This window comes from Mesoplodon densirostris, chromosome 19, assembly GCF_025265405.1.
Source record: "Mesoplodon densirostris isolate mMesDen1 chromosome 19, mMesDen1 primary haplotype, whole genome shotgun sequence".
Taxonomy (NCBI): Eukaryota; Metazoa; Chordata; class Mammalia; order Artiodactyla; family Ziphiidae; genus Mesoplodon; species Mesoplodon densirostris.
The window spans coordinates 65,135,730-65,150,691 of record NC_082679.1 but is presented as its reverse complement, the minus strand read 5'-3'; the positions used below and the strand labels follow the sequence as shown (position 1 = coordinate 65,150,691).

Genomic DNA, 14,962 nt, shown 5'->3' with positions numbered 1-14,962 from the left:
GGGGGCATGTGACCCAGGACCCAGCTGCAGGGCCCAGGACCTCCTTGGTACAAGGCTTGGCCTGGCCAGCAGTTCAGACCTGGGGTGGTGGTCAGGGGTCGGGTGGGCGTGGACACTGAGGCCCTTTTGTGTGTGGCGCTATCCTCCACTCACGTGGTGCAGGGGTGGGGGTGAGCACAGGTGCTTCCCCTGCCTCCCCCATCCTTTCCCTTCGAGCATCTGTGCCCATCAGCACACAGGGACGTTCCCCCTGCCTGAGGGTTAATGACATCTGCCGCATTTGGTGGTGCGACTCAGAGGCGGAGCCTCAGACTCCCCGGGGCGCAATAATGAGCAGAGTTGAGGGGTCTGGGAGCCTCCCTGCCCCAGTCCAGGAGGGCAGAGCCAGGAAGGTCTTCACAAGGCGGGGCATTTACCAGGAAAGCAGCTTGGCTCCCGGGGCCCCCGACTGTCCAGCAGCCCCGGTCACACCCTGGTACTCAGGGCCAGCTGGAGGCAAGCGGGAGGGGGCCATGTCCCACGGACCTGTGGGCGAGGTGTGGGGACTGTTCTTGTCCGGACACAAGCTCCTTAGCCTGTCACCCCCGAGGGCTGGGCGGGAGGAAACCTGCCTCGAGCGAGCAGGAGTGAGTCTGGGTGGGTGGCACGAAGCACATCTGATGTTTGGAGGCAGAGAAAGGTGAGAGGTCAGGTTTCACTTTCATCGGCAGTAGGCGGCCAGGTATATTGGAAAAGACATTCTGTACTGCAAACAGGGACACCAGGCTTGAGGGTGCCCACAGCCCCCAGCTGCCAAGTGCCAAGACCACAGTTGGACTCCTCTTGCTTGGGTTTGGCCCAGGTCACGGTCAGCAGCAGCAGGGCAGACTGGGGGTGGTGTGGCCCCAGCCTCGTGCCCGCCGCAGCCCCCAGATCCAGGATTCGCTCGCTGTGGGCCCCAGTGCCTGTCAGCGGCTCACTCTCCCTTCTCCCCCATCAGCCTCAGCAACTGCAGCGCTTCATCCTCCCCAACATGCTCCCCTCCCTGGATTCCTTGGTGGCCTGTGACTGGACAGGTGCCATCCAGGCCTCAGGACAGAGCAGGTGGGAGAGCTGTCCGCTGGCCAGGATTAAGCTCTTCCCTTTGGTGTCTAGTGGCCAAACCAGAGCTTCTGGCTGGATCCTGGAGGGCAGCAGCAGTGGACCTAGAAGGGCAGTGCCTGCTCTCCCCGTGCCCCAAGGGGGCCTAGAGCAGTGCCATCAGCCCCGGGTGCGGGGCGAGACCCAGCTCTTAGGGCCACTGTGTGACTCGGCCTGCAGTGTCCTGCGTGTACTTACAGGTGGTGCTGGCCCTGCCTGTGCCCTCCCCGCAGGGGCCCCCTGCTCAGAGAACTAGACTGCTCCACCACTGTGCTCAGCAAACTGAACTTCTTTATTAAGTGCCAAGGTCCAGGCGGGCGCTGCCCCCTGCAGCCTCTCTGACGAGGTCTGTGCCTGGAGCGTCCCGGGTCCCCCTGCAGGGCAGCAGCGCCGGGCGCTCACTTCACGTGCTCGGCCGCATGCGAGGAGCAGTAATACTTCTTGTGGGCGATGAAGGTGGACAGGCTGCTGAACCTGATGTTGCACAGGCGACAGTACCTGTGGTTGCCGTTGGGCACGGAAGCCGCCGTCCCCTGGCTGGGGGTCTGTACGCCCTTGTCCGAGTGGGAGGGGGGTGCCGGCACGGCCTCGGGGGACGTGGCCGCGGGCGGGCCGGGCCGGGGGCTGCCGGCGGGCGGCTCCCAAGGGTCCTGGCCGTTGAGGCCATCGCGGGGGGCGGCGGGCGAGGGCGTCCGGGCCTCGGCGCCAGGGCCGGAGCCGGAGCCGGCCGGGGGTTTGCCCAGCAGCAGGCCGTGCGCCAGGCGGAAGTGCTCGATGAGGTCGCCGCGCACCACGCCGTTCGGGGGGCAGTAGGGGCAGACGACGGCGGGCGGGTCCTCGGGGGCGGCGCGCAGGCGGCGCGGGGCGGAGGGGCACGAGAACTTCTTGTGCGCCAAGTACGCCTCGAGGCTGTGGAAGCTCACGCGGCAGGCTGTGCACTCGTGGTAGTCGGCCAGGGCCGGTAGGCCGGGCGCAGGGCCAGGGGCGGCGGCGGGAGCCTGGCGCCGCGGCTTTTTGCTCAGGTCGATAGGGCCTTCCGCCGGTTCTGGGCCGCTTCCACCTCCGCCTCCATTTCCGCTTCCGGGCCGCGGCGCCGGCGACGCAGGCGGCGTGGGGGCGTGGCCTGCCGCGACGGGCTGGGCGGGTCCGACCGGGGACGGGGCGGGTGCGACCGGGGACGGGGCGGGTCCGGCCACGTGCAGCTCGTAGAGCTTGCGGCGCCTGCGCGTACGCACGGGCGGCGCAGCGGGCGCGGGGGTCCCGGCGGGCGCGGGCCGGCGCGGCGGCGGGTCGTGGCGAGAGGCGCAGTAGTACCGCTTGTGCACCGTATAGGTCTCGTGGCGGCTGAAGCGGATGTTGCAGGCCTCGCACAGTGTCCGGCGGGGGTCGTCGTCCTCGTCTGCCCCGCTGCCCGGGCTCGGGCTGCCTTCGCTGCCCCGGCCGCCCGCCTCGGTCTCGGCTTCCGCCTCGGGCGTAGCCGCGCCCCCTGCCTCGTCCTCGCGCGCCCCGGGGCCCGGCAGCGAGCGCTGCTCGTCGGCCTCGGCGGGCGGCGGGGCGGGGGGCGCGCGCGGCGGGGCGGGGGCCGCCTTGGGCCGGCGGGCAGGGAGCGTGTCGTCGGGCGGGCGGCGGCCGGAGCAGTAGAGGCGCTTGTGTACATAGAAGTTGTTGACGTTGTTGAAGGTGATGTCGCAGTCGAAGCACGTGGCGCCCTTGGGGGCCCCCGTGAAGAGGCCAGCCGGCGCGCCCACCCCCGCGCCCGCCTGCAGCCGGCTGTGCACCAGCTCGGACATCTTGGCCAGGATCTCGGAGGCCGGCGGCGCCGTGGGCAGCTGCGGCAGGAAGAGCGCGCCGGGCCCTGGGCTGGAGCCGGGCGTGGGGCTGGACAGCTCCGCCTTCACGCGCACGGGGCTGGGGCCCGCGCTGGGTGGTGACGGCGTCCGCGACAGGGCCCGGGGCCCTGGCTCCGCCTCGGGCTCCTCCGCCGCCTCCACCTTGATGCTCCTGGGGGTCGCTGGGGGTTCGCCGCCGCCCCCGTTCTGGGGGCCCGTTATGGTCTCTCCGTTGGTGGGCTCTGCCAGGGCCTTCCTGTCCAGTCCCGGTGATGGGGTGGGCACCAGGCCCAGGTCTGCAGAGGCCAGGGGGCCGTGCAGCGCCGTGTGCTGCTGGAAGGCGGTCAGACTGTCTGCGGGGAGACCCCAGGGGCCACACTTCAGGGCTGGAGCAGGATCTGCCTGGGCCAGACCTGAAGCTGGGGAGGGTGGGAAGGGAGACCTGGGCTGGGCGCAGAGGGGGTGGAGGGTCGAGGCCGAAACCGACTCCCCCCCACCCCTCGTGGCCGAGCCTACTTCCCCCTTCCCCGTCCTCAGGGGCTCACCTGCAGGGAGCTTGGCAGTGGGGTGCCCAGCCCCTGATGAGTAGATCTCCACCTTAGAGCCCGGCTGGCAGACCATGTGGTTGGTCACTAGGTGGCTGTAGAGGATGTCCCTTGTGGTGGAGATGAAGCCGCAGCTGTGGCAGACACCTGCGGGTGGGCTGTGGTGTCAGAGCCCTGCCGGAGGCTGCGCCCCACAGACCCCGCCGCCCCCTTCCTGGCCCCGCTTACCCGTCAGCGTGTCTGTGTGCACCTTGAGGTGCCGCTCGCAGTTGGCCTTGGTGGTGAAGGCGGACAGGCAGATGAGACACACGAAGGGGCGCTCTCCTGGAACACGGGGCCCGGTAAGGGAGGCTGGCCGGCCGAGGACTACGGCACGGGCACGTGTGCAGGGCCCCTAAGCTCCTCCTCCTAGGACCTCGTCGGGGCCCAGCCCCCAGCCGACCACCCAGCCGGTCGCAGGCGGGGCGCGTGGCCTGGGGCCCTGTGGGAGGCTGCTCGGCGTGGTGGGAGGACCACTCGGGAACGTCCATGGCAGTTGTGCAACCCCAAGATAAGTGCAGTGAGCATGCATGGCTTGGGTGGGGAGACACGCTGTTGGGGGCGGGGCTCACCGCTGTGGCTGCGCATGTGGATCTCCAAGGAGCTGGCGCTGGGGCAGCTTTTGCGGCACTGGGGGAAGGGGCAGACCCGCTCGCTGGGGTGGGTCTCCTTGGGCTTCTCTTCGGGGGCGGCCACGGCGGGGGAGCTGGAGCCCTGGCGGCTGGCGCAGTAGTAGAGGAGGTGGGCTTGTAGGTTCCGCTCGCTGCGGTACCAGATGCCGCAGTCCTTGCAGGGAAAGACGTCTTCTGCGGGCGGGAGAGGCGGGTGCAGCCTGAGGGGTGCCCCGGCAGCAGCGCCGGCCGCCTAGCACCCGGGGCAGGCCGTGGGCCCTGTGCAACACGAGGGCTGTTCCCCGGCGTCCTCCACCTTGGGGGGGTGGAGTTTGTGACCTGGGCTGTCCCTCTTCACTGCTTTGCCTTCTCAGGTGTCCCTTGGTAACTCCGTGTCCCCTCTCTACAGATCTCCAGGATGCCATGGGGACTTGCGGATGGGGTGTGAGTGACCCCCAGGATGGCCCCTGGGCTGCGTCCCGACAGGGAGCCCCATAAGGAGACACTGTGGTCTCTTGGGGGTGCCCACGGAAGGAGCGAGGCTGGGGTCCGTGACCTGATTGTCTCTGTGACTTGGCGGGGGCGATGGGACTTGCGGGCTGGCGTGGAGCTGGGTGCCCGTGGAGGACGAGGAGACAGGTGTGTGCGTGTGAACGGGTGTGGGGGCGGCTGGGTGCCTGAGTCCCCAGGCACTGGGGAAGAAGGGCGAGAGGTGAGCGTGGCTCTGGGTGGGCAGGGGGCTGAGGCCAGGAGCTGCAGAGGATGAGGAGCCTCCCGGTGCACCGCCCTCCCCCCCCCACCATACACCTAATGGCTCTTTGTGTTATTGGTTAGAACTTGCTGAATTCACTACATTTAACCCAAGTGGGCTGCCTCTACCTTTGCGGTTTATGGGGGTTTAGATGGCGGGGGTGGATTTGCCAGCTGGTGAGGATTCTCTGGTGGGTGCTTCAGCAGCCCTCCGGTTCTCAGCAGAATGATAAGGAATGTTCTGTTGTTTCTGTCCCTGCTCCTTGGCCAGCCACCCCTTGGCTGAACCCAGGGCAGGGGGGAGACCTTGTTCTGGGTCTCGACCTTGACCTTCACATGGAATGGAGGGGCCTGGGACACCTTCTGGGGGTTGTAACTTGTGCAGGTTAGGATGCGTTTCTCAGCCCGTTGGTTGGCAGTTACTGAACAGGTGGTCTGCCTGTCCCCCCGGGGGCTGCCAGGTTTCCATCTTCTGACTCTTTTAAGGAATTTAGCACCTGTCTGTCAGGTGAGCTGGGCCCTCCTCGTGCCCCTGTGCTTGCAGTGTTTCCGGCTCAAGTCTCCCTACTGTGTTGTTTATTTCTGATTTTCAAGTTCCCTTTTATTTGGGGGTCTCAAGGCAGCTCTGTTCTCTATCAGCTGAGGCCTTGAGCTGGGATCCGGGTCTGAGGGGCCAGCGGTCGGCTTCTGTTGGTATCTGCAGGGTCCGTGCCACTGCTTGCGGCAAAGGGGAGGGACTGGGAGCCTCGGAGGCCCGTGTGGGCCCCAGCCCCAGCCCTAAAACTTAGCAAGGACGGTCGTCGTCCCACCAAACCCAGGGCTGACCTCGGGCCAAGTCCTGGGTGGATGCAGCCCAGGTAACCTGCACAGACACCTCAAGACCGGCATTACCTTTACTGCTTCCACAGATGAGAAAACAGGCCCAGAGTGGTGGAGTCTCAAGAATTAAACTGGGTCTGATTGACTTTGGAGCTCGGGTTCTGAAAGCCCTTCTAGACCACCAGTAGGAGAGGCCCATGTGGGGTTGGTATAAATGATGTCTAGCCTACCATGCCCTCACAGACCAGTGTCAGAGCCAAGGGGAGGGAAACCGAGGCCCAGAGGGGCTGCTCCTGGGCGGGCTTGAGAGGAAGCCCTCTAGCACCCGGGGCTCCCTGCAGCCCCCCGGGCACCAGATGCCATTCCCTGCCCTGGTGGGGTGGCCGTCCTGGCCTCTGAGAGACCCTTCCACCCAGCACCCTTCTTTCCTGAAACCTCAACGTTCAGACAAGACCCCTGTTTGCTCACCACCACCCTCTCAGCTCCCCTGCAGGACCCCCATTCTCCCTGGGGCAGTGGCCTTGCCCTGTCCGGCCCAGTCCCTCCATGCAGGCTCTGGGGACGGGCCACCCGCCTGTGCTTGTCTCCACCCCCTCTGGTGTCACCCTCCTCACTTGGCTGCCAGTGTTTGGGTCACGGTGACCTCCATGCTGCCTGCCCTTGGTCTCAACACAGCCGGGACACGGCGGACCATTGGCAGACGCCTCCCCTCGCCCCTGGCTCTAGTGTCTGCAGGTCCTGTCTCTCCCTGGGGCCTCGTCCTGCCTGGAGCTCCCCCACTCTGACCGCACCCTGAGCCCCAGCACGTGTCCCCCAGTCGCCTCCTGGGCTCCACTTAGTGCCCAGTAGGCGTCTCGGGTCAGGCTGCTCAGAACGGGCCCTCCACGCTGACTGCGACGGGACAGACAGTGTCCGCCCCGCGGCCATGCTGAAGCCCCGGTCTCACGCTGCCGCTCCCCCCCCGCCAGCCCCCCGGCAGGCCCTGTTCACTCCAGTGCCCCTCTGGCCTCTGCCATGGTGCTTCCACCTGCTTAAAGCCGTCATCACGTTCGACCTGCTTAAGAAGGTCACTTTTCTCCCAATTTTACAACCCTACAGTCTCCCTCTAGCAGCCTAGCAATTTTAGAACTAAATGGGGTCGTACCCTTTGCTGCCTGAAAGCCCCCTGCCACGGTCGTTTCTCTGAGGAGGAATCCCAGCCCTGGTCTGGGGCCACCCTCGGAGTCTGGCTCTGGCCACGGCGGCCGTCTCGCTGGGCCCAGGCCGTCCGCTCAGCTGCTTCCCGGCGCGCGGGTCTCCCGAGCACCCCAGCCACTGCCCACGTCACCACTTGCCCTCCTTCGTGGATGTGCCTGCCCCCGCCCTTGGAGTGGTGGAGCCCTCAGGGCGGGCAGCTGTTCCCACCTCGGTGACCCCAGTGCCTTGACTGCTTGGTTCGGGGTGGACGTTGAACAGGGATTTGAGAAACGAGCGAATCTCATCGGTTCTCAGACCCTCCGCTGCTTGGGGGAGGAGTGAGTGACCGCTGTGGTCCCCCCGCTCCAGCTCTGCCCCAGGGGACACGGGCCACGTCCTTCACACCTGGGAGGTGGGGATGGTACCAGCGTCTAGTGGGTGAGGGCAGGGCTGATGCTGGGCACCCCACGGTACATGTGTCCAAGACTCCACCCCTGCCCTGCGTGGCCTCTCCAGCTGGTGATCTAGAAGGGCCTTCAGGACCCCGTGGAGCGTGTGCCAAAGGCGCCGTGGTGAGAAGCCCGCTCTGCTGAAGAGCCTCTGGGAAGGCTGTGGGCCCGCCTCCCCGTCGGCATCTGGGAGCTCACCACGTGGCCCCCTGCACGCTGACTGCACCCTGGAGCCCCTCCTGGAACCCCACTGCCAGGCCCCCGTGCACGTCCCCGGGGCACACGCCCTCCTCTGCTCAGGTGGCAGTGGTGACCGGCCTTTGCAGATCCTGAGCTGGGCACCGCCTGCAGCTCGGAGCCTGGGGTGGGGGGCAGGCAGGCAGCGGGTTACTCACTGTTGACAACGGCAGTCGCAAGGATGGATGCCATGCCTGCCTGCTGGGGCAGGAGCTGGATGTCGGCGGCTGGGGAGGGGGCCAGGCCCTCGGGCTCCGCCGGCTCCTTCACAGGCTGGCCGGGGTCACCGTAGGGCTCGGCCGCGAGGAGCACGCTCAGCCGTCCGCCCGCGGCCACCGGCCTGGTGAGCCTGCACCAGAGGGCACCATCTGTGGGGGCGGGGGGGGGCGTCTGTGACGGGGCGCCGGCGGCCCCAGGCCACCACGGCCGCGCCTCTGCAAAGACCCCCGCCCATCTTATCCTCCTGATGCCCTCCGCGCCGCCCCAGCTTAGGCGCGGGGGTTCCGAAGCCAGTGTGGTGGCCGGGCGAGGCCACACCCGGGTTCGCAGCTGTGGCCGGCTGGTCTCCGTGGCGCGCCTGCCTCCTCAGGGCGACTGGGTGTTGCCTGCTCTTTGGGCCTCCCTGCCTGTGCCCGTCGGAGCGGGAGGGCCCTCTTCGGGGAGAGTGGAGCAGGGCTGGGAGGGCCCGGGAGCCGCTCACCCGCGCCCTTGAAAGGCCTCCTTGCGACTCAGCCAGTGCGGCTGTTGCCACGGTGGCCTGCGGGGGGCAGCCTTGGCCAACAGGACCTGGGCTGAGCTGCCCGCGGGACCAGGCCACCTGGCTAGCATCAGCACCGCAGGGCCCCTTGTCCTGCCTGGGCAGATGAACCCTGTTGACCAGGCGAGCAGGGGGCGCGGGCCAGGCACTGCTAACTGGGTCACGTCCCCGCCAGGTGTACGAACCCTCAGCTGGGCACCTGCTGCCAACCTGGGCCCTCCCGTGCTTTCCAGCTGCTCTCTGGGTCCTTAGAGCACCCAAAGCGGGGAGGGTGGGCCGGGGTCCTCTCCCCCTACAGAGGGGGAAACAGGCACACGGGTGCTGTGCTAGCCAGGTCCTCGGGGTCAGTGGCAGGGCAGATGGAACGCTCAGGTCCGCGAATGCTGACCTCAGGACCTGCTCTGACCCCTGCTGTGCCCTGGAGGCCCCCAGGTGGGGAGGGGCTGGGGGAGGTGTTGGAGCAGCAGCCCAGCGTGCCCCTGCCCACCTCCAGTGGCCTTTGGCTCTGTCCTGAAACAAGGCTGCCCACAGGACGTTTAGTCCCGTGTGCTCAGGAGGCGATGGTGAGGGTGATAGCCCCAGAACATTCTACCACAGCGGAGCCTCCCCTGCCCCCCGGAGGAGGAGGTGGATTTCCTGTGGCCACGCTGCAGTGGGTGGCTCCTGCTTGGCTGTAGAAGCTGTCACGTGTCTGTCCCCACATCCTCCCCGGGACCTGAGCTGCCTGATCTGTAATGGGGGGGGGGGTCTCCCGCCCTCCCAGGGCCACTCCTGGAAGGTGCAGGGATGCAGGAGGGACGTGGGGCGTGGAGCTTTCCTCGGCTTCACAAAACAGAGGCCCCAGAAGGTGTGGGGACCTGTCCCAGGCCCCCCAGCTGGGTTTGGACATGGCCCTCCTGACCACTCCTGGAGGGAGCCAGGCCACACAGGGCCCTGGTCCAGCAGGCACCCCCAGGTGGGCCTGCTGGGCCCTGTCAGTCTCCGCTGCCCCTGTGGTCTCCCAGAGGCCCCGAGGGCAGTCCTGGCCTGAGCCTGCTGTCCCCAACCCCCAGGGCCAACACCTGTCCAGCCCTAGGCGAGCATTAACGGGGGCACTGGGCGTGTGGTGGCCAGCCCCTCGGCCCGGCCCAAGGAGGCTGGTTCCCCTTTAAGGGCTGGCCCAGGGGGAGCCCTGACCCCCACCCTCCGGAAGGCAGTGAGGGAAGCGCCAGGATACCAACCCTTCCTGTAGATCTCCGAGTTGGCTTCGGCCTCGGTCAGGGCCCGGGGCAGCGTCCTCAGCCAGCAGGCCTCGTCCTCCAGCAGCAGGGTCAGGGCCGAGCTCTGGGGGCAGGGAGGGGGGTCAGCAAGGACTCAGTCATGCCCTCGGACACAGCAGGAGAGAGGCTGGCCGGGGCGGCGGGGGGCTCCCTGTGAGGGATGCCTGAGAGTCTACCCCGTGGGCGCCCTGTCCAGGCTGCGGGTCCTCGCCAAGCACTGTGCTGGCGACACGCATGCAGCAGGGAGCCACTGCCTGCCATGGGTCTGGCGCTGGTTCCCCTTGGAAACTGAGGCCCAGAGAGGTGGAGCAACTTGCCTAAGGTCGCACAGCCAGTGAGTGGCAGGGCAGGGAGGCATACCGGACCCCCGTTCTTGCTGCCCCCTCCCTGCTGGGGCACTGGGCCAGGCGCAGGCTCCTCCCACACAGGCCCCCAGAGACCTGCAGAGTGAGCTGTGGGACGGGCTGCACAGCACACAGGCCCACCTTTGTCCAGTCCATTCTGGGGCCCGTAGACGTCTCATCCCACCTGCCTGGGCCCGGCAGCCCCCTGAGGTCCTGGGCAGCAAGACGTCCCCGCACAGAGGCTGGCTCAGCACCTGGCCTCCCTGCGGCTCGCAGACCGTGGTCAGCCCCTTGCCCAGCCACGCTCTCTCCGGCGGCCCAGTCTGCGAGCCGGGCCTCTGCAGCGCCCAGAGCGGAGGAGCACTGTGAGCTCGCTTCTCACTCGGGGCTGCCAGCGGCCCCCTCCCCAGGCAGCACTGCAAACAAACGTCCCCTGTCCCAACATGGCCTGGCTCTGGGAGGGGGCTGGCCCTTGCCACACGGAGGCGATGAGGTACAGACCCTGGCCCTGCCTGGCCGCAGAAAGTTAGGGTGATGACCACAGGCCGCAGCCCCAGGGCTGGATGGGTTCTGGACGGCTCCTCTCCTGCAGGGGGTCCCCAAGCTCCGCCACTGGGCACCGTGTGGAAAGGCACACAGCACATTCGTGTCTGAGTATTCTCTTTATTTTATGCAACTAAAAGCTTTTTAGTCAAACTGTGTATCAGAACCTCTAACTGAAGGACCAGTGTCACTTGCTGTCACCTGGATGGGGGCACCTGGCCAGGAAGCTACCGTGATGGGATGGCTGGAGCAAGTGACACGTGGGAGGTCCCCTGACGTGTTCTGGGCACCTCCCCACCTGGTCCAAGACCACGGCTTTACCTGCAGGGACCATGTGGGCTCCAGAGCTGGGCATCGGGTCCAGTCCAGACTCCCTGACTGTGCCCCATAGCCAGCACCATGCCCGCCCTCCCTGGGCCCAGCACCTCTGCAAACGGCAACGCCCCGAGCCCGTGGGCTCCGTCCTTGTGCTGCCACCTGCTCTGGGGTGGGTCACATCCCTCTTTGGCTCAGTCTCCCCGGGGCGCTGGGACGTGGAAGCCTGTGTGAAGCCCTCCTTTCAGACAGTGCCCGCCTGGCACGTGACAGGACAAACAGGACTCCCGCCACCCTTGCTTCTCCATTCCCTTGGGCCAGCAGGACACAGTGGGCAGAGGCTGTGCCTTTGGGCCTAGGAGGCTGATGTCCACTGGGGCGGCAGGCCAGCAACCGCCAGGTATCAACTGGGGGCGAGTGTCTCCACCAAGGAGCATGCTTTAATGGACGGCTGCAGACGTGGGGGTCCCCGTCACCCACAGCTGGGGACAGGCTGGGGGGCCAAAGCGGAACCGGGGGGGTGCTGGCACAGCAGCGACGGACCGGCGGCTCCCACGTCCCAGCTATCCTGACCTGAGCCAGCAGAGAGGCGGAGGCCAGGGTCTCCCTGAGTCTCTAATGAATATTAATGAGTGGAGGAGGGAGAAAAAAATTAATCTGCCTGATCCTCCGATGGGTGCTGTGGTAACGATATGAAATCTAATTATTCGTCCCAATATTTCTAAACCCTCAAACTGAGACTGACAGCCTCCCGGTCGGTTTAATGCTTATCACTCCCGGGAGCGGCGTGTTCGCGGCATGATAAAAGCGTCCGCGCACAGCTCTGCTGACGCTGCAGAAACCCTGAATTTTCCGCGTCCATCGGAGTGGAGGGGAGACGGCAGTGCTGTGTTCCCGGCTGGGTGCCTCCTGCTGGGAGCGGCCCCTCGCCTGGTGGCTGCCCTGGGCGGGCTGGGTGCCTGTGAGGGGCAGGGGACCTGGAGGGGGCTTGCACCCTGCGCCCGACTCGCAGGAAGGAGAGGGACCAGGAGATCCAGGCCGTACGACCACCAGGCCCTTCACCCTCGTTCCCTCAGCCCTTAACACTCTGGGGGGCCCTGGCCCCCACTTAAATGGGGCAGGCTGAGCCCACCATCACTGGCCTCCCTGCCTGCGCATGGACCCTAGGGGTTCAGGAGCCGGTGCCCCACGGCCCTGCCCAGTCTGGCCCTGTCCCCGTCCCTGCGGGGCAGCAACGTGCACTGTCCCGGGCAGCTGGACCCTGCCGTGTGCTAGGGCTACAGCTCGCCCCCCTGCCCCATTGTTTATTTTCTCCCCCGAACCCCCAATTCCAAGCAGCCCTGGAACAGAAGCCCTTTTCTCTGGTGGTTGAAGGCACCGGGCCGAGGTCCTGGCCCTGCCCGTGGGCAGCGGGGTGTGAGCCTAAAATGATCCGAGATGTGTGTGCTGCTGGCCACCTCCCCTCCACAGGCGTCCCAGGCTCACTGCTGGGTCTGGGTCCAGCTCGCCCCAGACAGGCCGGGTGCGGCGTCTGCGAGAAGCTCGGCCCCGCCTTAGCCCTGGGGGTCGTCCTGCCCCTCCCTCCTGACCGCCCCACCCAGCCCCGGGACAGCGGGCGGCCACTTTAAATTCTCTGGGTGCATCTGAGAACCCTCCTTGTTCCCCCAACAAAGAGGTCAGTGTCTGGGTTCTGTGCCCGCTGATAACCATCAGAAACCCCATCTCTACCGCATCCGCTGTGACAGCCGTATCTGAGGCTGTTCCCAAACTCGCCGTGCAGCACGTCAAGTAGCATCGAGGGGAGGTGGGGGCCTGCAGAAAGTCTCCCCAGGGCACTGTGGGCAGGTTCGCGGGAGGTCGGGGCTGGGGTGGGCTCTGATCAGGGCCTGCACCCGTCTCTCTCTTTCAGCGTGTCCTGAGAAGCCCCCGCCTGCGTCCCACTCACCATCGCCAGAGGCAATGGCTTTCCGCCCTTGGCACCAGACGCTTCATGAGGTAAGAGGAGCACAACACGGGCGGCTCAAGGCATGGCCCCATCTGGCAAAGAAAGACCCATAATGCACCATGCCTGGGCTGAGCGTCTTCCCTTGGGACTCACTCCCTATCACAGCCCGAGGAAGAGGGGCCTCGCCAGGAGGGCACCGCAGCCCCATCACCCCCCGGCCCGGGATCGTCCTGCTGTGAGTTTGGCTCTGCCAGGCAATGACCACTGAGAACAGCCTTTGGGGGGGCCCATCTGCGTGGGGTCAGCTGGCGGCTGGGCCTGGATGGTCCCCCGTCAGCCTCACAGGCAGGGGCTTGCTGCTCAGACCTGCTGCCCTGTGTGCCATCCAGGGGGTACCTCCCGGCTCTCACTGATGTCACAGTGGCCTCGTGGCTAAAGTGGGTGAGCCCTGGGAGGACAACTGGACAGATGGATGGGCCGAGTGAGTGCGGGTCCACTTGTTCATCCATCCACCCATCCCTCCAACATCTATCCATTCACCATCTACCCATTTGTCCACCATCTGTTAATCCATCAACACATCCGCTGACTCACCTATCTATCCACCATCCACCCGTCCATCCACCATTCTTTATCCATGCACACATCCACTCACCCACCTGTCCATTCACTTGTCTATCCACCAACTGTCCATCCATCCACCATCAATTTATCCATCCAGTATCCACTCACCCTCCCATCCATCCACTGTCTACCTGTTTATCCACCTTCTACCCATCCATCCAACATCCACTCATCTGTCCACCATCTATCTGTCCATCCACCATCCATGTATCCATCCACTCACTACCCGTCCACCCACCATTTATCCATCCAGCCACCCGTCCATGCACCATGTACCTGTCCATCCACCATTTTTCCATCCAACATCTACTCACTCACCCCTCCAACAACCATCTACCCGTCATCCACCACACCTGTCCATCCACCGTCCATTATCCATTCAATATCCATGCAACCGATCCTCCACAACCATCCATCTACCATCCCCTGCAATCCACCTTCCACCCATCCATTTACCATCCATCCATCTACCCACCATTCACCCATCCTTCCACCTTCTAATTGTCCATCAACCATCCACCTTCTACTCAACCATCCATCTACCTGTCCATCTATCCATCCAACCATCTATCCTCCATCTACATCTACCATTCACCCATCCATCTTCCACCCATCCACCTTCCACCCATCCATCTACCCGTCCATCCACCATCTTCCCGTCCATCCACCATCCAAACACCAACCTATCCATCCACTCATCCATTCACCTCCATTTATCCATCCATGCACCCACCCACCATCCACATTTATCCATCCACCCACCACCCATACATCCATCCTGAACATTTCTTCGGCATCTGAGTACAAGTTTTAGAACCCAAGCCCTGGGTTTCTGTGGTGGAACCACAGCTGGATCCTGGGGGACCTTGAGGTCCCACAGCAAGTTGGTGCCAGAACTAATTCTCGACTCCTGGCAGGCTCTGCATGCTGTGTCCTTTCTGGGGTACCACCCCTGACGCCCAGTGTGTGCAGGGACTGTGAGGGGAGACTCCTTGCCTCCCCTCTGGCCTGCAAGCAGCCTGGGCCTGAGGAGACCAGTGGGAAAGGGTTGCCACACCCCAGCGTCACCCCTCTCCCACTTCCCTCTCCAAACAGCGGAAGACAAACTGCCTGGCGGGTGACAGGACGATCAGGGGCGGGAGGTACACGGGGGAGAGAACAGGGCCCATCAGCTGAGCTCGATAAGGGGCCTGCTGAAATGTTAGCGAAAATATTTAGACAATAAATGAAGTATCGGAAAGGCACGCATATCTTTAAGAAATCAATCATCTTGTACGTGTGTCTGGACACTCGGCGCCAAGGCGGAGATAGTGCCTGCTGGGGAGATAAGGGTTAATCAAGGATTTAATTCTGCAGGAGATAAAGCTGCAGGGAAGAGCAGGCAGCTCCTTCCTCCCTGGGCCCCTCTGCAGAGCCTCAGAGGCCGGCTTCTCTGGCGCACTCCCTGGATTATCTCTCCGCCTGGAGAGGGTTTCCAACCTCACGCCAAGTCTTCCCCAGGCTGACCTGCGCCCAAGGAGGTGGGAGTCCCAGGGCTGGTGTGGGCATCTCCAGCACCCCCAATCCCCATCCTGCAGGGGTCTCTGTGGTTAGGAAAATAG

The 14,962-nt window shown here is 65.1% G+C and overlaps 1 protein-coding gene across 1 annotated transcript in view; it reads right to left on the bottom strand.

Annotated features, from left to right (window-relative positions):
- Nucleotides 1–1,398: 1,398 nt before the first annotated feature.
- ZFPM1 (zinc finger protein, FOG family member 1) overlaps nucleotides 1,399–14,962 on the bottom strand; it is a 67,501-nt gene continuing 53,937 nt past the window's right edge. The window contains exons 5-10 of the mRNA XM_060084725.1: nucleotides 9,552–9,654; nucleotides 7,733–7,942; nucleotides 4,105–4,338; nucleotides 3,722–3,817; nucleotides 3,494–3,640; nucleotides 1,399–3,301 (exon numbers count right to left, since the gene is read on the bottom strand). Of these exons, the coding sequence (XP_059940708.1) occupies nucleotides 1,518–3,301; nucleotides 3,494–3,640; nucleotides 3,722–3,817; nucleotides 4,105–4,338; nucleotides 7,733–7,942; nucleotides 9,552–9,654 (2,574 nt within the window). The 3' untranslated portion in view covers nucleotides 1,399–1,517. The remainder of the gene's footprint in view (nucleotides 3,302–3,493; nucleotides 3,641–3,721; nucleotides 3,818–4,104; nucleotides 4,339–7,732; nucleotides 7,943–9,551; nucleotides 9,655–14,962) is intronic.